The sequence below is a fragment of the Falco naumanni genome, chromosome 8, assembly GCF_017639655.2.
Source record: "Falco naumanni isolate bFalNau1 chromosome 8, bFalNau1.pat, whole genome shotgun sequence".
NCBI classification, from domain to species: Eukaryota; Metazoa; Chordata; class Aves; order Falconiformes; family Falconidae; genus Falco; species Falco naumanni.
In genome coordinates, this window is record NC_054061.1 from 7,210,690 (window position 1) to 7,236,814 (window position 26,125).

The 26,125-nt window shown below is 42.5% G+C and overlaps 1 protein-coding gene and 1 long non-coding RNA gene across 4 annotated transcripts in view; one reads left to right on the forward strand and one right to left on the reverse strand.

Moving 5' to 3' along the window:
• GLRA1 (glycine receptor alpha 1) overlaps window positions 1-15,104 on the reverse strand; it is a 42,135-nt gene extending 27,031 nt beyond the window's left edge. Inside the window, exon 1 of the mRNA XM_040605108.1 lies at window positions 14,125-15,104. Coding sequence (XP_040461042.1) covers window positions 14,125-14,180 — 56 coding nt within the window. The 5' untranslated portion in view covers window positions 14,181-15,104. The remainder of the gene's footprint in view (window positions 1-14,124) is intronic.
• LOC121093188 overlaps window positions 1-26,125 on the forward strand; it is a 186,983-nt gene that overhangs the window by 29,634 nt on the left and 131,224 nt on the right. The window lies entirely within an intron of this gene.

Sequence of the window (26,125 nt, forward strand, 5' to 3'; positions counted from 1 at the left end):
GTTCATTGGGACTATAAAAATGGATGGGATTCAAAAGCACTTGGATGCCATAATTTCAAAATCAGGAGTCTGTAGTAACCTGTATTGTATTGACTTTCTTCTCTAGTGTTAGCAGCGATGGCTTGCCAAGCCTGGGTTTTCAATCCTGCAAGCTCACAGCTGCAGTCTGGTTTCTTTTGTAAGTTGCAACTGAATTAGGATTCTCTCATGGCTAGATTTTTAACTATTAAAAAATGTTTAATTTCTGCAGTAAAGAAGGGAGATAAATTCCTGATCACTTTCAGTGAGTCTAAGACTCGGATTTCATTCACCCTTTATATATTCACAATCCATCCCACCTGGACCTTATCTGAGCTGGCTGATGCACACTCCCACTTGGAGGCCGTCTGAGGAGGTGTGGATATAGCTTTTACTATAGCCATGTGCCATTTCTTGTCTTGTCCTCATCTCTGCTCTAAGGAACTATGCAAAGCCAAACCAACGTGGTTTTGAGGGTAAATGGCATTGTGGAATGGGTGATGTTTTAATTTCTTTTTTTTTTTTTTTTTTTTTTCTTTTTTTTTTTTTTTTTTTTTACAAGGAAAACAGGGTGCAATTGATTTGCAAACTCAGGAGAAGAAAGCTGGAAGGGGGAGGACAGTCGATACTGGGCTGACTACTGCATTCCAATAGAGTGTCTGCATGGCAATGAGTCGAGAGAAAAGATTTCAATTAAGCGGCAAATGACTTGGTAACCAAAGACTCCTGCCTCTTCAGCAGCAAGATGCCAGATAATGCAATACACTGATTTCTTCTCATTAACTGTAGACTGGAGGAAGTACATGGAAGTGGAAAAGTGGGGGGCAGGAGGGAAAGAGGCAATATGAATCTAATAGGCTTTAAGTGCCAAAAAGGTAATTAGAAGCTGCAATTCCTCTGGCATTTGTTTAAAAAAAAAAAAAAAAAAAAACAAGAGGGGGAAAAAGCACAGAAAGCAGTGTTCAGCTTTCCTGTCAATTCAGTGTGAAAGCCCATGCTGAGTATGTTCACTCCACTTCCAAGTTTGCTGTTTCTTGGGTGCCATTTTCTGATTCTTTCTGCATTGAAGTTGGAAGTAAATGAATTTTATGAGCTTAGTACCTACATGGGAAGTATATATTGAGCTAAATACATAAGAACTCTCCCACAAGCATTTGGGAGAGGGCCACCGTCTCACAGCCCCAGTGCTTTCTGCAGCTTTGTGCCCATCCCTACGGGTGGTTTCTGTGAGCCCCTTCGGGGATGTGCTGGAACTGTCAAACGTGGTTTCTTTCCTTCTGGTGTTTTAGAAGCTCTGTTTGGCTTCTGTGTGTTGTTAGTTACCCAGGTGACCTAGGAATGATGAGTTCTAACTTTCTTCCAGTTTCTATTTGGTAACTAAATGTTTTCCTAAAACTAGCTAGTAACAACTCCCCCCTGCCCTCTTCCCCCCAGGATTTAAATAGAAAAGGCAAGAAAGCAGGGGATGAGGGAAAAGCAAAGCCTTTCCAGCAGCAGGCTCTATAGGCAGCAGGCAGATGTCTACTCTCTAGCTCGGAAGTAATTGTAGAAAACACCACTGGGAGCTACAGAGAGGCAGGCCCACCCCATGATGCTTTGGATGGATGGGCTGCATCTACCACAGCCAAGAAATGTTCGCTCTTGTTGTGACAATTGAGCTTTGCTATTGTAGTTTAGCTCAGACAGCACCCCAAAAAGCTGTCGGCTTCTGTTCTCTTCCAGGTCTGTCCTGACCAGTGCTGTGTGGGCTGCTTTGGGAGCTTTCTGGGATTTTCTCCATCCCATATCATTCTCCCAATGGTACTTCCTGTGCAGAAGTACCCTTGAATGTCCCATGGAACTGTTCATCTCCTGGACCAGCAAAGACAAGGAGAGGGAAATTGCCAAATGATTTGAAAATTATTGATGATAGAAGAGAACTGGAAATTTAGGGTGGGCGTTATGTTGTTCAGAGAGAAAATTTATTTTCCGAATAAACAAAAGGAGACAGAACATGTAACAAAATCACTGAGGATGTAGTTTGTATTGGTGAAAGAGTGTTGTCTGGGCTGAAAGCATTTTGGTGCATTTTAATAGCAGCCAGACAGCAGTTTATTATATTTATGCTGGTGTAATCCCTAGTGGATCTGGCTGAGAAAGCGCCATCAGGCAATCAACACGGCAACAACAACGGGAAGGTTCTCTTCAAAGGGTTGATAAACGAACATAATCTTTTGTGATGTTAATGCTGGCAGGTATGAAGACACCACGAAGGCCCTGGGAGGTCCAGCCCACTAGCAGGCATTTGAAGGTGAAAGCTGGTGGAGGTGAGCAGCCCAGCTGCTCAGGATTGCATTCCTTAAAATGGAGCAGTCAGGCTTTGTAGGACACCTATTACTGGTTTCTCCCAGGCACTGTTTGCTCTGTCTGCATTATTTCGTTTCAGCTAAACAGATGATATATCCTTATAAAAAGTTATTTGGTTTAGAAAGTGGCTCTTCTGCAGTCTGGACATGTTGGTTTGCTCAGTTCCCATCTCCCCACTTGGCTGTTTCCTCCTCCTCTCCCCATTTGTATGGCCCTTGTGCAATATTTTCATGCTTTTTTTTTTTTTTTTTTTTTTTTTTTTTTTTCGCTATGACCGTGGTTGTCCATCTAATTAAGTTCAACATCACAACCTGCCCTGTTCTGGTTGAATGCTGATACTGAAAAATATATTTTTTTTTCTTTGCGAAGAAGAGAGATGAAGGAATTTAATTAGCATGGGGCCTCTAGTCCCCTGTTAAATAATTTAATTGTTAATCATTAATTCTGAGGGTAAAAAATGTCTGGCAGCAGAAACACAAACTGTTGCGAAACAAATGTTTGAAGAGGAAATATCTCTGCAAAGGGTGGAAGGTGAATGGTGCAACGTCAGTGGCTCGGGGAGCAGGGCTGGGTTTGTTCCTCTGGCTGGGCTCTCCGCAGGGTGGGGAGACAGAAGATACCTGGTCACTTATCCTGGTTCAGTGCTGCTCAGCAAAGGTTTCTGAAGTGCTTGGTTGGTTTGCTTATTTTTGAAATACAAGGCAAGCCAGAAAGCTTGGCAGGGATGTGTTGGGAATAGTGTTCAGGTGAGCTGGCTCACACATTTGTCCTTCAAACGTGATGTTTTCTATAAGTAGGTATCCCAGGGGAGAGGAATACCCATCAGGTCTTCGAGGCAGGCTGAGGTGACCAGTGTAACGGTTTCCCACCTTCACAGCCAGGCTAGAGCAGCGTGGGGTTTTGGGGACACAAGAGGATTTATCAGTTTAGTTTTATTGACCCTAGCAGGCTCTGAGACATGTCACAAAGAGAATATCAGACAGCTGTGCACAGAAAGGCACCATGACTGACTAGCGTTACCCGTGGTAACTCTCCCACTGCTTTCCCTGAACCATCTCCCTGGTCCTTTGGACAGTGCCTCTTGGGCAGAGACCCCTGAGCAGGGACTGGAGCTCAGCAGAGCAAGCCTGTGTTTGGCCTCTGCTGATGCTGGGGCTGCCCATCTCCTTCTTGTCCTCAGCAGCTGGAGAGAGGGAGGAAGGACAGATGAGAGATTTTCCTGGTGAAAAGGAAAAGGGGCAGCTCTAAACTACTCTGCACCCAGACTGTTATTTCTGACTGCACATCAACATCTTATCTGGAGGGAAACGCTGCCAGATGCTGGCCTGGAAAGGCTTGGCAGAGACTGCGAGCAGACTTTTTTTTTTTTTTTTTAAACGATTAGATTTACTATCGAAATTAATAGCACAATCAATATTGGTATGCAATTCAATTAAAGATGAAACTCATAGTCTGCATGTTTTTCTCAGTCACGTTGTCTGAATTCCTGGCCTACAGCTGTAGAGGTGGCCAGGATAAAAGAAGAGTGGAGGTGTGTTGGGAGGAAAGAGAGCCCTGATCAAATATTTGTGGCCCAGCATGGTGCAGAGGGGAAGGAGCTCAGAGTGTAACAGATGCACTGGTTGCACAGCACCGATTGCAATCCATGTGGTCCTGCTCAGCTGCTGGTAGTTACAGTCCCTGCAGTAGGGCTGTGGGGTGTGCTACGAGGGGGTGGGGGTGGGTGGAATTTGAAAAGCTTATTCTTGGAGGTGGGGAAGAAATTTGGACTTGGTTGTTTCTTTAATTCAGCTGAGACTTTATGCAACAGAGGCATGGAGTGGACCTGGATGTTGGGGCAGGATGGGAAAATACTCGTGTACAGTGAGATTGGTGAAATAAGGAATTCAAGAACCTGGGAAACATTTCATTCTGAGAGAGAAATGTGCAATAAGCTATTATTTATCCCTATTCATGGTGGGAGGAGGGGTTCAGGAAAGTAAAAGTAGGCTTGTTAAATGTTGCCATCTCTGTCCTGGATGGCTGTGCTCTGTTGCTGTGGGCTGTTTAAACCAATTCTAGCTTTTGCACCAGAAGTAACTGCATTGCAGTAGTCACAGGATGTAATCAGTTAAAATTTTAACCCAAAGGATACCAAAACACTCTCAAAGGTCCTGCACAATACTGGTTGCCACTGGTCTTGGTGGCTGTATGGGAGGAGAGGAGCTGGGAGGCACTTCTCCATGGGCCTCAGGGGAATTAACCCTCTGCGATTGTTCCCGTCCAGGGGAAGCTGCAACAACATGACTGGAGTGAGAAAAATCTCTTCAGACTGCAGCATTCAGATATCTCTGTGTTCCACTACCACATTCCTGTAGCCCATGGCTCCTATGCCATATGGCAAAACACCCTGTCCAGAACTATAAAACATCCCAATTACACTGATTAACTCTATGGAAAGACACCAGCACTTGAAACAATTGCTGGCGCTGCCTGGACAGAGCAAAAGAAAATAATAAATGACTAGACAGTCAGCTGTGGGGGGCAGGGAGAGAAATCTGTGTGTTGTATATAGTGGAAATGGGAAGAGCACTGGGAGACCAGCAAATTACACAGAAATAGTGCTTCGTTGCATGTAAAATCCCTGCTTTTACAAGGACTGTTGTTCAAACAGTCATATGTTGTGTGGCCACTCTTGCTTATTGCATATTAAAAAAAAGCGTGTGTTAAATTCAGTTTTGAACCACAGGCATTCTCTTTAGTGGCATTCTCAAGTGATTCCTTTTCTAGAAACATCTACAGCCCTTGGAACATAAGTACTCGCTTTCTGGAAAGGTATGATCCTAAGCCACTAAGACAGGTTTGAAAACACAACTCAAATATTGGAGAAGTGCAAGTCAGTGCTCAGGTTTTAATCAGTTGTGAAATAAATCCAACAAACATCAGCACTGACTCTTATGTATACATATACTGAAGGGTTTTTAAAAAAAAGTTATAATTGCATTTTTTGTTGAAAAAACAAAGGGAAAAAAAAAAACCCTGCAAAGACAAAAGCATGTGTCTACCGTCACACACACTGAATATTCCCTTTAAAGTCAGGGGGGCTAGTCAGATATTTAAAGTTATGCATAAACAACCTTCCTGAATGCAATAAATAAAGGGGGAAAATGTCTTTACAAGACAAGGCTTCGTATTCTAGGTAACAATATTCTCTTCACTGATGTGCTTTTGATTCCATGTTTGGATGGAGAGCTGTGGTGGGAACCTCAATTGACGTCAGGAGGTTTTAGATCACAGGCTAGACAAGTGTCAGAGAATTACGAGAAATCGTGGATGCTCTTCTATCTATAGCTCTGCAGTCACACTATCAGTCACGTTTTCATCAGTTCAAATACTTTGCTACAGCAGCTTTTTAAAAATTAGTTTTAGCTTAAGGATTTATGCTGCTCGTTAGGATTGGACAAGAATATTGTAGCTGCTTTGTTCTTTTTTGATAAATCAGAGCTGGTATGAATAGAATTCTTTTGAAAAAGAGATGTAATGTTCGGTGCAGAGTAGTGCTGAGTTTTTATCTTCTGAAACTTTTTGCTGCAGATCCTTTGAAAAGACCTCCTGAGCCAACAGGCATAACCTGCCTACAGAACTGTGGGTCCCAGTTTGAGAGGGATGGGGCTGATGAGGATGCTTTGTACTGTGCAGAACGAGTTGCATGATAGAAGAGCTCATTTTGATATTTGCTGATGGAATTAGTTGTCATTGCAACACAAATACCCTGCTGGAGAGGAATATTCCCTGTGTGCTGTCTGTGATTCCTGGTGTAATTTATCAGGGTTTTTTGTAAACTGTAATGAATTGTCACTTCTGGAATGAATGGCTAAGCTGTGGGTCCCCTGCCCCAGAGGTGTCTTCTCCTCCCCACCCTGGCTGCCCTCTGGCTTTGGTTTCTTTAGATCCCTGATTAAAAAAAAAAAAAAAAAAAAAAATCTTTTCAACCCTGGCAGTGCTGTAGGGCCTGTGCTGGTGCAGGAGAGCAGGTTGTGTTTGATGAGGCTTGTACTTTGTCGGCCCCACTGCTGGGAGGTGATTTCTAAGCCCATGGCTCTGTGTCAGGGTGTGATGGATGGGGCTGGAAGCTGGAGGATGCTTGCAGTTCTTGGGCATGTGCGGTGGCAGGAGAGGTGGGATGCACACATTCTGGTTTGTAAACCAGATCTTGGGAACTCTGGTGCAGCAAAAAAAAAAAAAAAAAAAATCCACCTTTCTGTGTGTGTGTATGTGCCAGGAACTATTGCCCTGCTCAGCAGTGCTTCTAGAGGGTAAAAGCACTGGGAGTGAGCAAAGAGACAAGATGGTAAAGATACCCCACAAAAAGTGACTTTTTTTGGTCCACAGCTTGGCTTTGACATTCTTGTAAGATTAAAAAAGGCTGCCTCACCCAGGAAATCGGAGCATCCTGCTTCCCTACTCCCAACCGTGGTAATACACGTGGTGCACAGATCCTGCTGTAATGGGGGGCTTGACCTATCTTGCATAGGAGCTCTTGGCACCAGCAAGGATATTTGGAACTAAGGATTTTCTAAAGCGTGCTGATAACAGCTGACCCTTGTATGCTTTCAGGTTTTATACCCCCTCAATAAGAGGGGAGGAGGGGTGTACTTGGGGCTTTGTACAAAGCATCTTTTCACTTGCGTAATCGTAAATAAAAGAGAAAAAGTTGAAAGAAAATCAGGTAAAGGTGAGAAGTCATGAATTTTGTTGGATTTTTCTGCATGATTCCTGGCTCAGCTGCATTTTGTTGCTGAACCAGATGCATGTGATAGTGGTCCGATCCACCATCAATCCCACTTCTATTGCTATTTATTGATTTGTGTGTTTGTCCAGCCCTGCTGGGGCTGGGGGACAGGATCTGCATTCTGGGTGACTGGTTGTAGCAGCAGGTACTGCTTGCAGGGCAGGCGTGTGAGGGGAGCTGCTGTCGGCAGCCTTCATCTGAAGGCAGTGTGTGCAATGATTGATGGCACTGCAAGCACTACTGTTCCATGCATGCGACACTCCTTCTCTTGGCAACCTCTTGGTAGCTTTTTCCCTCCTCACCCACCCTGCAATGAGGCACCGACAAAAACAAGAGAGTTCCCTGACTGTCTGCTAAGGCATTTTGGGGTTTTGTCTTTTCTTATCCCTCTTTTTTCTTTTCTGGTTTTTTTTTTTTTTTTTTTTTTTTTTCCCTAGCGGACTGAGCCACACTGGAAGGATGAAGCGGGAGGAATCGGAAGGAAAGCAGGTGCAAGTGTGTTCTTTTGCATCCCTCTCAAAACACAGATTTTGTGGGGTTTGGTAAATTAAGATTTCTCCTGCTTTTCTCAGCTGGCACTTGGATCCAGCAGAGATGTATTTACAGGATGCCAACTGTGTCTATGTACCAGCCAGATGTGGTGCCGTCCCCAAATCAGCAGCTTACCATGGTGCATTATATGGATGAAATAATTGTCTGCATAATGGGGAGAGCTCAGCGCGTGTAAATGACGGGTGCATCTGTCTCTATCTATTTCTGTGCTCTGCAGGCCTTCTCTGTGCTTTGGCCTTACCGAGAGGACAAAAGCTATATTGCTGTGTTTGGGTTTGTGTGGAAATTTTTTTGATTAGTTTCTGTGCATCAGTCTCTTGAAGTATCAGGAGAGATTTAGGAGCACCTTCATCTGTTTGATCCTGTCTGATCTATATCACCAGTGGGATCAAAGCATTCAGACCTCCAGGACCAGATCAGCTAGAGCTTATCAGCAGTTTCCCAAGAGGTTAAGGGGGGGGACTACATTGTTTTGCACTAACAAATAGTCTTGGCTAAGAACTAGCAATGCAAACCGCTTTGCCCTCAAGGTTTCTGTTGTCTGGCTCTGTAAACACAAATGTAAATTGTTTGGATACTTTGGGAGAAAGGTGAAAGCAACAAAGAAGAGGGGTTTTTATTTCCGCCCCCTCTCTCAGTGGAACTGACCTGCTGAATTAACAATATTTTGAGTGCAACGCAAAACCTCCTCTTTTCTAGGCTGCGCAAGTAGGTCTGTAAGTCAGCAGCCTGACCACCTGGTGCTGAGTTGTCTGGTCATGGCTCCTAACGATCCTTCCAGTGCCTCACACTGGAGCAGCAAGAGGATTCCCTGCTTCTCTCGCTCCTTCCTTTTTCCTTCATTTATCCTAAGCTTTTGGGTTTGTTTCCCCCTCCTCCTGTGACTGAAATTATCAAAAGCGCTTGGAATGACTTTTTTGCCAATCAAAAAATTGAATCAAACCATGGTGGGGAGGGTATGCTGGAATGATGGTTTTAGGATGTGAAAGAATATGATGAGCCATTTCTCTTGAAAGGTGCGAGGTACGCAGGTGTAACCATACTTCATAAGAAAAGAAATCATTGTGTTCTTGCTGATAGATAAACATCAAAAGAAAGTATGCAAGGTAATGATAACAAAAGGGTAATTTACTGGAAATAGTGAAACCCTATTTAATGTGTCACAACAGTGAGAGCTGATACAGGCAAACAAAACAGAAGTCAAAATGCATTATCAGCCGATCTGTTCTCTTAATCCTAGTCACTTTGGGACTCTTGGAAAAGCTCCAGGTTATAAAAAATGAGCAAGTGAACCTCAGGGAATAGATTTAGATGATTTGACATGTTTAAATGTTGTGGGTTTGATATGGATGTTGTGATTTATTTTTAAAACATGATTTATTTTTAAAACCCTTCTCTTTCATCGGTACTGAAATAGCAATTAAATTCCTTTAGGTGGTCTGACATCTTGTTCTTAATACTGAAATTTAGAGAGCCCTTTAACCTGCATGCCAGGATGAGATGAGAACAGACTGCTGGTTTTCTACCACAGATGAATGATCACTGGTTGGTGCTGGGGTAACAAAGTAATTTAATTTTGGACACTGATTAACATCTCAATTCAGATGTTAGGATCATCTTCTGCTCAGGTCAGCTCATGAGGATTTGGTGAGATGAATTTCATAAACCAACAAGGAAAGTGTTTGTTCAGGACCAGGGGAACTTCAGTGTGTTGTTGCTTACAAGTGCTTTCCTTTTTGACTTGAATCACTTGGTCGGTAGCAGAATGAACTTAGGCTTTAGGCAGTGCTACTAAATCTGAGATGCTTGAAGCGGAGTCAGAGGGTGCTTTGCTGCTGTTTTGCTTCATACATAAGGGTCTCTAGCACCTCTTTCATGGGAGAAGAGGAATAAGGGGGGACTAAATTCCCATGCCTAAACTCTCTTTCTTGAAGTCTTCATAGACAATTCATACGGTGTAATGCTCTTACATGTAAGGGCAGGATCCTACCGTTCCCTGCACGTATTGCTCTCATTCCAGAAGCAGCTCCCTTCAGGTATTCAAACAGTAAATGTGTGTTCTGCCAGTGGGACTTCCTGCAGTATAGGGTAACATTCAGCAGGAGTCGAGGTGGACAGCCAGTCTATATTACCTAAAGCCTGCACAGCCCCAGTGGCTCTGAGCTGAAGGATATTTACAACTGCGTGTGAGAAACAGCAACATTTTGTATAATGTTTTTAAGCAAGGTGATTATCTGTGGTCTTCCTGCTCCTTGCACCCAACATAAGGGGGGAGAAAGAGTATTTGCCCAGACGTTTGTGGAGCCTTTCTTTTGTTCAGATCTAACCAAAAAGCATGTTTGGAGTTGAGGCAGCTGTTTAGAGAGGAAGGTTAAGATTAGACTGTTAGAAAATGTTTTGTGTACTTTACATTGATTTGCCTTGAAAGCCTAGAATGCAGGTGAATTGTGATGGAAGTGCGTATCAAAGTCCTCGCAGAAAGCGGGTTAACAAGCGTTTTGTGCTTCTACAGGGATGACACCAAATTAATCTTTCTTTGTGGAATGATTTATAAGGATTTCTAGCTAGAATTGTCTACCTCATCACATTTTCAAACCTTGAATTTGTAACCCTTTTAGAAGGGTCTCTAATGGGGCTATTACAGGTTGCAGACCAAAGAAGCTAAAGAGTGTCCTTAAAGCCATCTAGTTCCAGCCTTTGCTAAATCATTTTTATTTCACTGGGGAGCTGACAGACTCAGCAGAGGCACAACAGGTCATAAGGCACAACTTCTAGTAGATTTTAGTTGGTGTGAGGAAAATATCTTTAACTATGGAGAGTGTCTGCTATGTTGCTTAGCTTGTGGCTCTGGGAGTCTGGCTAGTGCTTTATTCACAGGTACTTCTGTAATCTTATCTAGCACTGCAGAGCTGTAGCAGGAGGTTTAGAGATAACATGCACGTTACTCTCCTTTTCCTTCCCCTTGCCTTTTCTTTTGCTGTATTTTCAAGGGGCTGAAATCAGCTTCCCAAGTCTGTTTTAGGAAAAAGTGTCTGTCTTTCCACAAAGTTAGGTCATATTCAGAATGGCATCTTATTTTTTTTAAAAAAACTGGCATTCAAAAGCTCCTATTACTGATGGGAGGGAAGAGTTAGAGCAATCCAACAGAGTCTGAAGCTGGAAGCAACCTTTAGCCTGTGAATTGCTTGGAGCAGTAGCCTTGAAGCATCCTGCTAGCTGTCAGATTGCTGTTGAGAAGGGGCCAACTCTGATCTTGATTCAGTGAAGGTCATGCTGCTGATTCCTCATATGTGCAAGTGCAATTAAGACAAGAATCAGGCCCAAACAATTTCAGAGCCTCACAGGCCAGTGCCTAGTTGCGCAAGGTGCCACTTCTAAGCTATTTTTTATCTTCTAACTTGCACAAGGTGCATTTCTACCCCTGGGCTTATGCAGTGGTGTTTCTGGACCGCTACGGCTATTAAAATATGTTGGTGTAACAGAAAGTCCAGACAGATCATCACAGGGTAGGGGTAGCTTTTTGTTCTGCATGAAGGAATTTGCAAATGAACCAGGGTATGAACATGCAGTCTATGTAGTTAGATTTCAGGAGAATGTTTGTATATATCTCCACAGATATAAGCAGGACATCTGAAGTCCCTGTGGTAAATATTGTTCAATCTATTTTTATTTTCAAGAAACAGCATTTGGCCTTGCACAGATATGTGTAAGGAAAGGTTGGTCAAGCAGCCTGTCTGTCAGAAGACAGTCTCCCACCCCAGCCTGGTTTCCATCCCTGACTCTGCCCAGGGTCTCAGTAAATGTCTTAGTCACAGCTAAGTGACTGCAGTCTGAGAAGGCAGGTAGCAAAATGGGAAATGCTCTTCCATAAAGAAAGGCGTGCCAGAATAAGCCACTTATTGCAAACTCCTTCTAAACCACCCCAACTGTAACAGAAACAAATATCATATTGGCAATACTGTAATGTTTGCATTCACACACCAGCTGTTACTCTTTCCCATAGGGTCTTGTTTTTTACAAAGCTGGAGAACATTTTTCTTAAGGAACAGATCTAGTCTTATTTCCTCTATTGGCTGTGTCTAATTTTCCTTTGTGACTTTGAATTTTTCTTTGTTTTTGTGGTGTATATGCTAACATACAATGGATTCTCTTACCAGAATATTTTTGACAGGCTGACAATAAATTGTGGTACACCCTGTAATTTAAAGCAATACATACTTCTGTTATGGATTATGGGATTATCAGCTTGTGTCTTTTAAAACATTATGTATGACTGAGTGCAGGAGTAATTGGCACACTAAATTTATGAATGACTGTTAATGAATAAACTTCTCTTACTGAAACTGAAATAGCAAAGCTATTCCTGGACCAGAAAGGCTGATAAATTTTTGGCCTGTAATAAATTGAACAGACAACATGAAGTGGGAGAAAAAGAAAAACATTGCTTAGAGTCAGTTCTGAGCAGAAACCACCAAATTTTTTTTCTTGTTTGAAAAATTATTGCAGTATATAAAACAATTTGGTTTCAACATCTCTCTGTATTTGAATTAAAGCATTTTCAAATTTTCTTAAATGTTAATTTCAGGAAAACTAGACTTCTAGAAATACTATTTGTATGCAACGTGACATAATTGTATATAGCATGCATGTATGTATATGCACACCTATATAATTTATAACAGTATAAACGTCTACATTAGAACCTGAAGGGACTGGTTTACCAAGGTTTTGAATGCCCAGGACTTTAACTGATGTGCTGAGAATCTGTAAGTGCTCACGTGTGTATCATAGAACAGGATCAGCAAGACAAGTATGTACCAATTTCACTTGTTCAGGCAGTTCTAAGAACCATATGGATGCTTTAATGCCAGGGCCATAGGAAAGTCAAGCCTGGAAATGTTGTTGTGTGTTTTTGTTTGTTTTTTTTTGTTTTGTTTTGGTTTTTTTACATTTGTTTTCCTTTTGCCTTCTGGCTTATTTTTGGACATCATTCCCCAGAGCATTTATATGTTGTTTATTGTCAAGCTTTTTATCTCTATGATTCAGCATTGTTTAACTAAGAGTTTATTGCACATATATATGCTTCTTTTTAGTCCACCCCGCTGTATTGTGCAGTGCTGCTCTACACTTGTGACTAAAATGAGAAAGGATGGCTCTGAAGTATTGGGTGTTGTGCATTGCTTTTCAGATATTGATGATTTTAGTTATTTCCCAAACTTCTTTCTTTGTTTACCTGACAGATAAACATCAAATGCTTTGATTTCATGTTACAATATTGCTTTCTTTGACTGTGGTATTACAGAAGTGGGGATATCATCATTTTTATGCCTGGAAAGACTTTAGTGTTCAAAAAGAAAGAGACTGCTAGCTAGAAAAGTCTGGCCAGTATCGGCAAGTATGCTACTGTGATTTGTAAAGTAAGTATTATACTAGTGATGTATATGTAAATAATAATTGTTCTTTCACATGAAACTATAAGATGAGACTTTGGTAAAATACAGAAATACAGAACTGAGAGCCATGCAAATGAAATGAAGTCTAAGACTGATGAGCAAGTTCAGGACATGGAAGAAGGTTATTTTTCCAATTGCATGTATCTGACATCTATCACTTGCTACAGCAGGCTACAGTATTTATGCAAATACAGAGGAGCTTCTACCTTCTACTATTTTTTTTTTGTCCATTTAATAAAAGCACTGCAAGGAGAGGTGGACCCAAAACAATTCTTTAAGACTAAAACTGTTTCTTCTCCTACCTTAGCCTTAATGAGAAACTGAACACATCTAAAACTGAGTCAAAATACATCTAGGCAATATTGCCATAACAGCAAAAAGCTCCCCACATCGCCTTTGGCTTTCAATTAGACTCTGCAAGGGAATGATGTTGAAAACAACATGAAAGAAAAAAGTTGGGAAGGAAGGGCATTATTTCTTTGTTTTCAGTGACTTCAGACATAGCAAGCTGAGGCGGTGGGGTGAGCCCTCCTCGAAAAGGAGTCCTACGATTTATCAAGATAGCATAGCTAAGCAGTGAAAGTATCCCACGGAACTCGCCTTAACCTGCAATCTGAGGATGGGGAGGGGGCGAGGTGGGAATATTTACCCGGGCAAATTCAAGTGCAGCATTCCCAGCCGCCACTAGTTGTCACTTTGCAACCAGCCGGGGTCGGTGTTTTCAGCACTGCGGTTAGCGAGATTGCGGTGCTAATTAAACTGAGTAACTCTCAAAGCCGCGGAAAGTCCCGAGCCAGGGGCTGTGCGATAGCCAGTCTCGGGGAAACGAAAGGAGGCGAAAAGGAAGCTCGAGAAAGGCAGAACGCCACTGTCCTAAGGCTGAGGCTCTGCCTGGGGGCTGTGCCCCGAGCTTGGGGTGGGCACGGCAGCCCAGCCTGGCAGCGCCCGGTGCGCACACACTCCTCCCGTAAAGCTGAGCCTTACCTGAAGAAAACGATCGTCTCCCACACGTAGACTCCGAGCGCGTTGACGTTGCGCATTTTTCCAGCTCTGGCTGTTTTTTTTGTACTCCGTGAGGGGTGGGCCGGTGGGGTTGGCCAATAAAGTAACCCGGCACTTGGGGAGAATCGGTGGGGGAAGCCAGCGACCCCTCCCGAGGCGGGCTGGGCAGGGGGAAGGCCGAGGGGGTCCGCTCAGCACCCTGGGCAGCAGCAGGGAGAGCGACCCCGGGCAGCGCCTGGCGGGCGGCCCCCGCTCAGCACCCTGGACAGCGGCGGTGCTCACTCCGCTCAGCACCCTGGGCAGCGCCTGGCGGGCGGCTCCGCTCAGCACCCTGGGCAGCGCCTGGCGCGCCCCGCTCAGCACCCTGGACAGCGGCGGTGCGCGGCGCTCCGCGATCGCCTGCGGAGCGGCCGGCGGCTCCGCTCCGGCGCTGCCTTGGCTCGTCCCTCCGCTCCGCCTGTGCCCCCGCCACCGCCACTGCAGTGGTGCTCGGGGCCGGAGGACCAGGCTTCCCGCACCGAAATCTCCCTTCAGCGGAATCTCGCTCCGGACATCAGGCTGGCGAGAGGGGGAGACGCAGGGGGTGTAGGTTCGCCATCAGGGCGGTGGGGATAAAATGGGAGGGGGGGGGACGACCCTCAACAACCCAGGATTTTAATCTCCGCTGCTAGCCGGGGTGTCTTCCTAATTACATCCACAGGAATTTGTCAATGTGGAAATGTGGAGCCGTGCTGCAGTCCCGGTTGTGTTGCTCTTCTGCCCGCCGCTCGGCTGCTGTTGATTCCTGCTTCCTGGGTTATTTTCCTCCCGAATAAGTTATTGCTGCTGTAGGGAAGGTGTCCCATTGCTCAGGGCTAGAGCGGAGGGGAGAGAAGGGGAAGTTTCTTGGGAAGCACTCCCATTGTGCTCAGAAAGAAAGTGGCTCAGTGTCCTCCTAATGCATCTCATTTCCCCTCTGCCCTCTCTCCCCTGCTAGGACTCGCCAGATCTTGGGAGTTTCTTACTGCATTAATTTACTAAACTAAAAAAAAAAAAAAAAAAAAAAAAAAAAAAAGGGAAAGAAAAAAAGGAGGTGGAGGTGGAGAAGAGGGAAGGCAGAGGGGAGGGGGTAACAGCCTCTCCACCATCCCAAGGCCCTCCTCTTAGCTGTGCTCATTGGTCTCGGGGCTGAAAAAACTACTCTAGGACGTGGTTGGATAAACGCATGTTGTTCAGCAGAAGCTGTTAACCTTTGAAGCGCTGATATGTTTTGGTTTATTTCATTTTTTTTACCCGAATTGCTGTCTTTTTAAGAAGTCTCTGAAATAGTCTCCCTTGACAGGGCAAGCGTAACATGCCTTAAGTCTCCATCTCGTGGAAGATCTGCTTGGCTAGCAGTTGCTATGTCTTGCTGTTGGCTTTTAAGGAACATCTCTGTGTTGGGTTTCTTTAGTGTTTTCTTTGGTGTTTTTTTTCTCCTTTTCTCTTTGTTTGATTTTTTTTTTCTTTTTTGTCTTTTGTATTTGGTTTTGCAAAGAGGTTTGGCAAACGCCGGAGCCATCAAGGCTAAGGCAGGTAAGGAGCATTTAACAGTTTCTTATCGCAGCTCCAGTTGTTAGCAGGATGTGGTGGTCGGGGGCGGGGAGAGGAATGGGCTCCTTAGTCACTTCGTCAGCATGCCACTGTGCTCGGCTTCTCAAGACCTCCTGAGAATTGAAATTAAAACTTAGCTCTCCTAAATAATCTAGCATTACTTTCTTCTCTCTTGTCCTGGTGTAATGGAGTTTTCGTTCTTTTAAGTTATTTCGTTTACTTGTCCTGTGCTTTGTGAAACTCCTCATGGCAAAGAAAGAGTGGCTTTTAACCCCTTTCTAGCTGTTTTTAGTCTGTTCTAAGACTTGTCCCATCCCACGTTGGGAGGGTGAAGGTGAAATGGACTGCTTGCTCCACCACTACTGTAGCCCACCTACCCCACCCCCGAGCTAGGAAATAACCATGTTTTTCTTCTCACTTTGAGTTTTATCTCAAATTACCTTACTGCCATGCTAAAATTCACTGGATGTTTTTGATGTCCTGTTTTTATTTGTTTTAAGGCAGTATGTTTACTTAGCTAAGCAGACAGAAATATCCTTTGGGTTATCATTCAAAACAAAAAGCAAGAAAGACCAGCTTGGCTTCTAGCCATTGATACAGATGGAGTTTAATCTGATTTACTCCAGCTACTGGGTCTCAGTGTCTAGCTAGATTAATAACAGGCTCTGATTTCAACTCATGGAGATTCCTGGGGACACGATTCCATGCAGTACTTCCCGCCTGCTGCTCACTGGGTCTTTGCTGTACTTTTTCTCCTGATATTTATCCCCACATGGATGAGCCTCTGTCACTGTGCTTTTCCAGCCCCCAGTGTGCTGGTGGACCAGAGGAGCAGCTCCAAACTGGGAGTGTTAACAGCAGGAGAAAAGTGATGTTTCCCTGCATTTTTACAGGGAAGCAGGACAAAGAGCAGAAGGCAGAATCATCTCTTGATAACTGTGTGTTAAATCTAGAGGCCGGTTAGCCTTCTGGTTTCCTTAGAAATGGGATCTGTAAGGGATAGGAGTGTTTCATGTGATTTCTCCCTTGGCTTTAAGTTTGATTTTCTTTGCAGCAAAGGAATCCAGACTTGTCTCCCTTTGTCCCCACTTGCTCTCCTTGCACTTCCTTGGGTTAGAGAACCAGGGTGGCTGTGCGTAAGATCAAGGAAGCAGATGAGTCTGTGTGTGTATAACACAATGAATCTTCACAGCTATTCCTGTTGAAGGGTCTCAAAACTCTTTTACCAGGGAAAGAACTTACCTGCTTTGCTGTAACTTATCCTTCTGGTGATGGTGACTGAATTGGCCCAGGGACTGTGCTGGTATTCAAACATTTCTTCTAACTGGGGAGAAATAGGAGCATCATTTGATTTGGCATTTGAGGAAATAAAGGCAAAACCAGGTTGCAACAGATGCTTGGAGCAGGTTTAGGCATCAATATGATTTAGACCAGGGAGTAAAATCAAAAGGAATGTGAATTTAAGGAATGTGAGTTTTGCATGTCTTATCAGGAGGATTCTGAAGGTTGTCTTATCAGGAGGATTCAGAAATTCCACCTTCTGCGTTATGTGTTGCTGTGATTGAAAAAGGAATGTATTTTGGATAAAACTTTCCTTGTCTATTCCTTTTTTTTTTTTTTTTTTTTTTTTTCCTGTAGATATCTGCCTCTAGACTGTATGCTCTTGTATCTCTTCTTGGTGCCAAGGTAGTTGTCACTTGCTTACCTTGGTCAGACCCTGGTCAGGGTGGCTCCAGATCCTTGGAGTTCCCCATCCTCTGACTTAACCCAGGTGATTCCAGAAACAGCCAACCAATCCCCACCAAAACACATCTATAGGTATACCTGTGGTGAAGTTACCTATGTGGGTTCTGTAAAATGCCTGATTTTTAGTTTCCTTTTGCTATCTAAGAAGCTAAGGGCAGATAAACTGGAAATCAGCTCTGGAGATCTAATAATGGCTGGAAGTCAATTTTATCACCATTACTGTAAGTAACCCTTGTCATCAAGTACTGGTTGGCAGGACTTCTTTCACTGTATCTGTCCTGGCTTGCTCTTAGATTGGGGTTTCACTCTCTGCTTGGTTTTGCTGCAGTGTTTTGTGATTTTTTTTATTTTTTTTTAGGGTTCACTTGCCAGGTTTTTTATTTTTCAAGCAGACTCCAAATGGATTTTCTCTGGTGGCACTTGTACAAATGGTAGAGTTGAAGATAACATCATGATATCAAATAAGGCTTTTTAAAATTAGAATTACTTGTTGTGTGTTCACCTCTTTGTGGTTTTTATTAGCTTGTTTTGAAGTGGATGAGTCTTGTAAAATTCACTGTAGGTGAAGCTGTCTGGGAAGCTTCTGTGTCATCTTCTTTCTGGGCTGTGAGTGATAGATTGTGTTAGATGTAAGACACCACAAAGATGTTTATTGCAGGGTAATTGCTGGAGTAGGAAAAAATGTCCTCTCATTTGAGAGGTCAGTATTTACATCAAAACTTTCAGGAGCAGGTCAGTATTGCAAAAGTTGTGGCTGACAGTGAAATACCACTGGTGCAACAACCGACAGATGGGTCTGAATTCTGTGTGGTTCTAGGCGCACCTTGTTGGAAAGCAAGTTACTGGGGCTGCTGGATTTGGGCTGAGAACACTTGTTCTAGGACACAGTGCTAGATCTTGACTCTGTCTTATAATAATCTCGCTACTGTCTTCACTGCAGATGAATTTGAGGGGTTTATCCTTCCTTATGGTGATTCAAACATTTCAGTTTGTACTGATGGCTGAGGACTCTGTGATGACTCAGTCCAACCAGTGCAGTTGGTGGGTTTTCTGTTTCTCTCCATTTGTTTTTTAGTGTTTTAGATAGATGAAACTGGTTTTCATTTTATTTTTTTGGGTATCACTGTCTTCTGATGTTTTTCTATATGAGATCTTAATTTTCAGTGATACTGTGGTTGGCTATTCTACAAATGCTGACTACCAGAAACAGAATATGACTGTAATCAAGAATGTGCCATTAGGTGGCTGGTGAGATGAGATGCAGCTGTGAAGGGAGATGGTGATGGGGATAGGACAAACAATTTGTCAAATAATACTTTTGTCTTGGGCTCCAGGGGGACCTGAGGGCTAAGAAAGTTAAAGTGAGTCTTTCCAAGGCAGTGGGGATTGTGACCTTGAAAAGTACCTTCAAGCTATGACTATTCAAGAAGAAGGAGCTGCCGTTTTATGTTTCTGGGTGGGCATTGTAGCCCCAGCACTGAACCATGGCACTGTCAGAAGATCCCCTGAAAGCCAAAGTCACATAGAACAAAGGGATGAGTTGAAGCTGTGGTTAATTTTATGAGGCAATTGTACAGGATATCATCTCCTGGCCTATCTCCTCTCCCCAAAGCTCAGTTAGCATGTTTGAGGCTGTCTGAATTTTATTCTTTATAGAGTGGCAGGTAATTAATAGCAAAGAATATTTTAGTGGTTTGTTTACTTGTTACTAGTCAAAGGCTGGATCTGATCCAGAGAGTTATTGAAATGCACCTCTAACCATAAGTCCCTGTTTCAGTATGTCTTCTTTTGATTCCTTGTACGGTAGAAGCAGATCAGGCATTTTGGTAGGAAGAATCAAATCAGACTTCTCGGGGAATGCAACAGGAGCCAACAGGAAACATAATGCTTTTTTTTTTAAAAAAAAAAAAAAAAAGCATAATGTATTTAATTTCTCTTTAGCAATCAACTAAAATCTGGGGACACCTGCAGAAAAGGGTGTGCATGAGGACTAATATGTAATCTGATGGTATGTCTATCAGTAGGTACAAGTCTTTTGTGGCTGAAAAACAAAATCTGCTTTCTAACTGTGCCTGTTTCTTTCTTCATTCTTTTCCTAGCTATGAGAGTCTGGGAATATTTGCTCGCCTAGTTTCCTTCGTATGGTTCATCCCTGATCCTTTTCCTTTGAAGGATGCAAGAAATGGATTTCTTCTCGGGGAAGAAAATGAATCTTTCAATGTTCCTAGTAGTTTGTGAGTTAATTTTCTTTTTGATAGTTGATAGAATCACTTAAAGACAAAGACAACCCAGAAGGCCTTTGAAATCACTCTGTGTCAAGATGAACACATACCCTATTCTGAGAATTAACCTAAAGACTCATTCACTGCAAGTTGATTTCATTCTTAATCTGGTTTTTACTTCTGGATTTTATAGCAGGTAGAGTAATTTTTCTTTTATTTTGCTTGCCCTTTTGAAATTAAAATTTTGATACTAAATTCATACATAGAAGTAACCTCCTTGAAGTTGAACATGCACACACACTGCCTTCCTTCCCCAAATAAATTACAGGATTTTCAGTGAAGCAGTGGCTAGCATAGCAGTAAAGCACAGTCAGCCTATCTTGGGAATACTAAATCCATTATTGTCAGTTTGTTCTTTGGAGAATGGCTAATGAGGAAACAGTGCCCCAAGAACTTGGATTGTGCTTCCCAAGACAGACAATCAAATTGCTACAGCAGCACCACTGGCTTTCTGACACTGAACAAATGAAAAACAAAATTTAAATTAAAGTTAAGTTCAGGGAATTCTACAAAGGAGTCTATAAAGTAAATTCCTATTTAGTTAATTTCCGTATATAGTAGGCTATTTCTGTGCAAGATAGTTCAACTAAATACAATTTTCTTAGAAACTTGGGAACCTTGGGCACTACTTTTTTTTTTTTTTAATAGTTACTGGTAAAATAACACCCTAAAGTTTCTGCAGTGTTTTGTAAAGTTAACTGTTTGTTGATTTTTTTACCAAAGAGATATACAGATAAAAGATAATTCACTGGAACTAGTGTAAAGGTTCATCTTATCTGTATTTCCAAAAGTATGTTTAAAAATGAACTCTGGTGAAAAAATTGATAAATTCTGTTTTGATATGCAGCAAATTTGTGGAAAACAACCACTGGAGAGTTTTGCATAGGAAATTAAGCAGAACTTGCAGACTAAGGTCAGAAAGCCACCTAGGGATGGAGCTGAGAGATTTGTGGTGTAGGTGATTGATATTTTTGGCTGAAATTCAGGCCAAATATCACTGTTCATAGTATTTTGCCCCATTTGTTTAAAAAATGATAGGTTTAACCACAGAAATGGAGCTTGTCTTAGAAAACAGAAACAGCTGAATTCAGTCAATACACTGGAGCTTATTGGTTATAAAGTACTCCATCATGCATGGTATATCCTTATAAAATTATTTCTTGGTTTCATAAGGACCCTTTCTTAGGAGCTGCACCCAGAATAAGAAATGCTGAGAGGCACAAAACTTCAAGATACATCACTGGCAATCTGAGCTCTTAATGGGATGATCCAAAGCTGAAGGTAAAGAGCAGATGAAAATTTGCAGGAACCAGGGGCCAGGAAACTGTCTATCAACTACTTAACTTTTTAATTTGGAGGAAAACTTACCTTAATACTTTGAGGAACCAGGGAAGGTTTTTACTGCCGTCTACCCCCACCCACCCAAGATGTGGTGTTTCTATATACTATATTTGTGTTCTCAGAAATGTAATAGTCATAGTGTAATAGTCATAGTATAATAGTCAAGTGGAAGTGTCCTGTACAGAACTGCTGAGGTCTCCCTCTCTTGCTCCTTCCTTACAGGCGGTACAGGTACTCATTTGAAGTGCCTACATGGTGCATCTGAGTTTATTGTCTTATTTCTACCAGTGAACATAAGATTTCCCTTTATGTAAGGGCATATATGCACTGCATGCTGAATGTCTTAAACATGAAGATTCATGCCCTATGTCATTCTCTGTGAAAAGAGCAGGTATATAGATTGCCCTTGATCTTTACTCTACTGGGCAATGTATTTTTTGACAAGTAGATTAGGGGCTGTATTGGTTTCTCATCACTGGAAACAGAGCCTTCGTGAATCTAGTGATATCCAGTTTGGGATTGTAGACTCTTTGGAAGTGGTGTAAAGCTCTGTGCTAGGATGACTTCATGAGAGGCTATATGTCTGCAGAAGGCCAAGTGATGTGCTTGCTGAGTGCAGCATTCAGCTCTTCCTGACCTGAATAAGTGTTTGCCCCCTGTGTCAGGTGCATGAATCGGGTTAAGGCAGTAATCCCTGAAGGAGAGGAAATAAAGAAGAATGGATGGTCATTTTCCCCCTAGCAGTGCTGATTTATTAATATATTTCCATGTCTCATATGTCATATAATGACACTTGACTTGAGCTGTGAGTAGTCTTGCTGCATATCGTAGGCTTGTCACTGTTGTAATTTGGGTAGTATTATGTAGTAAGAAAGCAGCGCGGACCCTATAGCCCTAAAAAAAATACACTGCTACTTCCATTAGAAGCTTGATTTGCAGGTCATAAGTTAATTATTTTCTGACCTGTACAGAATAATTACCAGGCAATCCCAGAAAACCGAGAAGTATTATTTCTTTCAAAGATCTTGGCTAATAAAACTTTTTTGGTTATATTACTGTGTGAATAAAAATAAGCCAAATTTGGTTTTATGGCCCACCTTGCCAGAACTTGTCAGGGGCTGAACATCATGCAGTTGTTGAAAGTATTATCTTAGGTTTTGCTTTTGTGAAGCCCATTGCTCCTGCCTTAACAGCCCTCAGCTGCTGTGGGAAATGGAACTTTTCTACTCTGTACCTTGCTTGTAAATGAAAGAAACCACCTATTTATTTTGAGGTGAGCAGACAACAGGTTTTGGGAGGTGCTTACACAGAGGTAGAAGCATACAGGGCAGATCTAGAGCTATTCATATCACAGTCTTCATTCCTGGTGTCATGGATTAAAAAAAAAAAAAAAAAGAGAGAGAGAGAAAAAAAGGGAAACAAATACATTGCATGCTTTCATTGCTTTGTCTTGTGAACTCAATAGAGCATGTCGGGGAGACACCAGGAAGTGGAACCCTTCAGAGGAAGATTTTGATTGCAAACAGCAGGCTCAGAAAGCAAATCAGAAGACAATAGCTGGTGATGATGAAGTGGCCCCTCAGTGTCCAAGTGTTTAGATATTGAAACTTCCCCTTACATGCACCAATTCACTCCCAGGACCAAGTAGCATAATTTATCTTGTGGAGTGAAAGAAACAAGCTGCAGCTTGCAAGGTTTTTTTTAAGATTTTTGTGATGGAAATATTTGCATGTCAGACGTCTAAAGGATAAAAAAAACCCCTGTAGGATCCCTCTTCTTTTAATGAATAAAGAAGGTCTGATCCTCCAACCACTTCAATGAAGTTTTTTGACTCTGAAGGGAGCTATGAAACTGTTCTTGTTAACGATCTCAGTTTCCATTGCACCAGAAAGTGCTGATAATAAGGTAAGTTTTCATATTGCATTAGCAGAAAACACTTTTCACCCTCTTGAGATGCCCTCAGGTTTGATAGCATTGCTGAGATGTCATGTATCAGTAGAGGCCTCTCTCTGGCAGCATGTTTCTTGCTTTGGTATTGCAGCCCTCTTGAATTGTCCAAGTTAGTGGATGTGGTTTGAGGTTGTTTTCCCCATAAGGAGTAGCAGATCTGGCTGCCTCATTGCCATCCAAAGCAGTCATTCCCTGGTGGGGTAAGTGGTGATTTTGGGAGGTCATTAGGCAGAGGACTTATTACGCAGCTGCATTTTATCTTGTTGTTTGAAAATGTGGCCCTGTGGACTTGCAGAAATTCACTTGAGCATCACTGACTTGAGCTACTTGTTTGGCCTTCATAAAAACATCTTGCTTTTACCTCTCTATTTCAGACATAGAGCTGATGTAGGGTTGGGTCACTAAGGACACTTCTGCACTAGGTTTACTGATAACTGTTTCTGGAAATCCTAAGTGGAGGTGAGAGGTGCCATTTGAAAGTCTCAGCTGGGTTGTGTGCAAGTTGAGATGGTTGCCTCACCTAAAATCCTTGCCTCAGGTGCAGTGTCTCATGCCTCAGGTGAAAGACAGAACAGAGATTGCAACACATTTGCTAAGTACCTTGTTATTGCCTTGGGCTATAGATTTCTTCACAGCTTGCTGAGTTGAACTTTGTGACAGGTACAAGCCCTCTTCTATGCCATCTCTCAGCCTCCTGTTTGCCCAGGGCTTGGGAAAAATTTCCCCCACAGAGGGGCTGCAAAGTTTGTTCAGTGTGCTCTGGTTGCCGTGCTTTGTGTGATACGATTGATTCTCCAGCTGGAGAAGCGTGTTAGACACTGTGGACTGCTCCTCGGGTTCAGCAAAGGGAATTTGGCAGCCACTGTCACTGACTTGTCCTCTGCCAGGTCTGAACGGAGGGAACGCTCCTCTTTGACACAAGCTTGTACATGCCTTGTTTGATCATAGCACTTGATGAGGCTCCTTCTCTAAACGACTGCCACCATTAATGAATGGAATTTGATTTTCCTAAGATACTAATGATTAATGACCTTTCTCTTGCACAGTGAGTGCTCCTAAAGGCATATAGAGAAGGACACTGAATCTCCTAGACCATGATTCTTTTTGCCATAACTACAAGATTGTTTTTATATACCAAATCAAAGTTCACATCCCTCTTTAAAATATGATTCTCAAGGCAGATGGCTTTTGTGCCTACAGTTCAGCTAATGCAAAGGCACTGAAGTGGTGCTGGTTATAAGTTTGGCACCATTGTTCTGTTGCTGCCTTTACTTGCTGCATGCCTGGCAAACAGGGAAGTTGCAAGTCCTTTGCAAATTCCTGCTAAGCGTCAGTGGCCTGTATTTATCAAAAGGAATGAAACTGTAAACCCCAGGATGTAATCAGAATGGATTTTTTTTGGTAAAAATATGGTAGCTCCGATTTTTTTTGTTTCAAGCACCAATACAATTCTTTATGGTAAAAAAATCGGAGCGTTATCATGCATTTCCTTCGGACAAGTCGGAGAAAAGAAATTGCAGCCTATTCGTGATGTTGCACCATGCCAGCATTTTTCTTTTATACAGCTTTTCCTACCCATGAAAATAGTTCTCTATCATGGCAATTGAATTAGACAAAAGTGATTTATGTAGGCTGTGTAGAGAGAAAAGGCTTTGTTAGGTTTCAGGAAAGACATGGAACACTGAGGGTGAGAAACAGCTTGGCTGAGACATGGGGAATCACAATCCTCTCATTAAATCTCCATACCTATGACCAGACGTGGCCTCACTTTGCATTTGCTGCTTGATTACCGAGTCTATGAAGCTGTCGTCTGGAAACAAAAGGCAGTAAATCAAATAAATGGGCATCTTTCAATGGGAGTTTAGGAAGCTTGTGGTGTCCTATTCTCCTTTGGCTCGTAGTCTGAATATGGCAGATGCTAAAACCTGTCTATGCACATTTCTGTTTGCACATGGAAGTGCAAATACAACTCAACTTTTTAACTTCTTATGTAACATGTCACGATCTAGGAGAGACTCCTTCTTATGAAAAGAAATCTCCCCCTCTCCTTCTAGATAACTTAACCATGGGATAATCAACCCCTTCAACTGGTGAGGAGTTTTATTTGGCAGCATTTTTTTTTTTTCTGAAACCATCTTGGGGTGTGATAGAGTAAAGCAGGGCGTAATGCTGGTTTGAAGCAGTCTAATTCAATATTAGGGAGAAACAGAACTGTGGTGACTGTCACCTGACTCTGTGTGGACAAAAACATTGGAGATGTTTCTGATATTGCACTCCTTGTATTCATATTATCTGAAGTGGAAGAACACTGTCAAAGGGCCAGAGCTTAGTTATTGAATTAAATTTTGGAGAGCTTTGTTGTATAGACACTAGATATTCTAATGCGCTTTTCTTGGTATTTGAGAACTGGATGAATTGTCTGTAAAGGAATAACTAAAATATATGTATATACACATATAAACATTAATAACATAATATATATTTGAGTGTGTGTGCTTATGTATGTATGTTAATGCATGGACTTTCTGGATAGAAGATACCAGCTGAAACCACAACATTATCTGTCGTTCTGACATGTTGTGCTGGGTTTCCACAACACATCACAGGTCCAAACCCCTTGGTAGCATGGTATGTAATCCATATCATCACACTACGTGTAGCGTCATATGTAACCCAGAGAGCAGTTCTGTATGTAGAAACTTTCTTGTAGATCTGGTAAAAGTTTCCCCTTTCTAATCCTGCACCAACATTGTGTGAACATTTCTTCCTTTCCAGACAGGTGTTTTGTTGCACCTCAAAGCTATCTGCTGCTGGAGTCTCTTGCAGGGAAAGTGCTTGTGTCCTGGTTTTGGCTGGGATAGAGTTCATTTTCTTCTTAGTAGCTGGTGCAATGCTGCAGGTTAGATTTAGCATGATAATAATGTTGATAGCAACAACTGAAACATCGGTGTGTTAAGTAATGCTTACTCTGAATCAAGGACTTTTCAATTTCCCAAGCTCTGTCAGTGAGTAGGTGCACAAGAAGCTGGGAGGGAGCAGAGCCAGGACCCGAACTAGCTAAAGGGATGTTCCATACTACAGAATGTCATGCA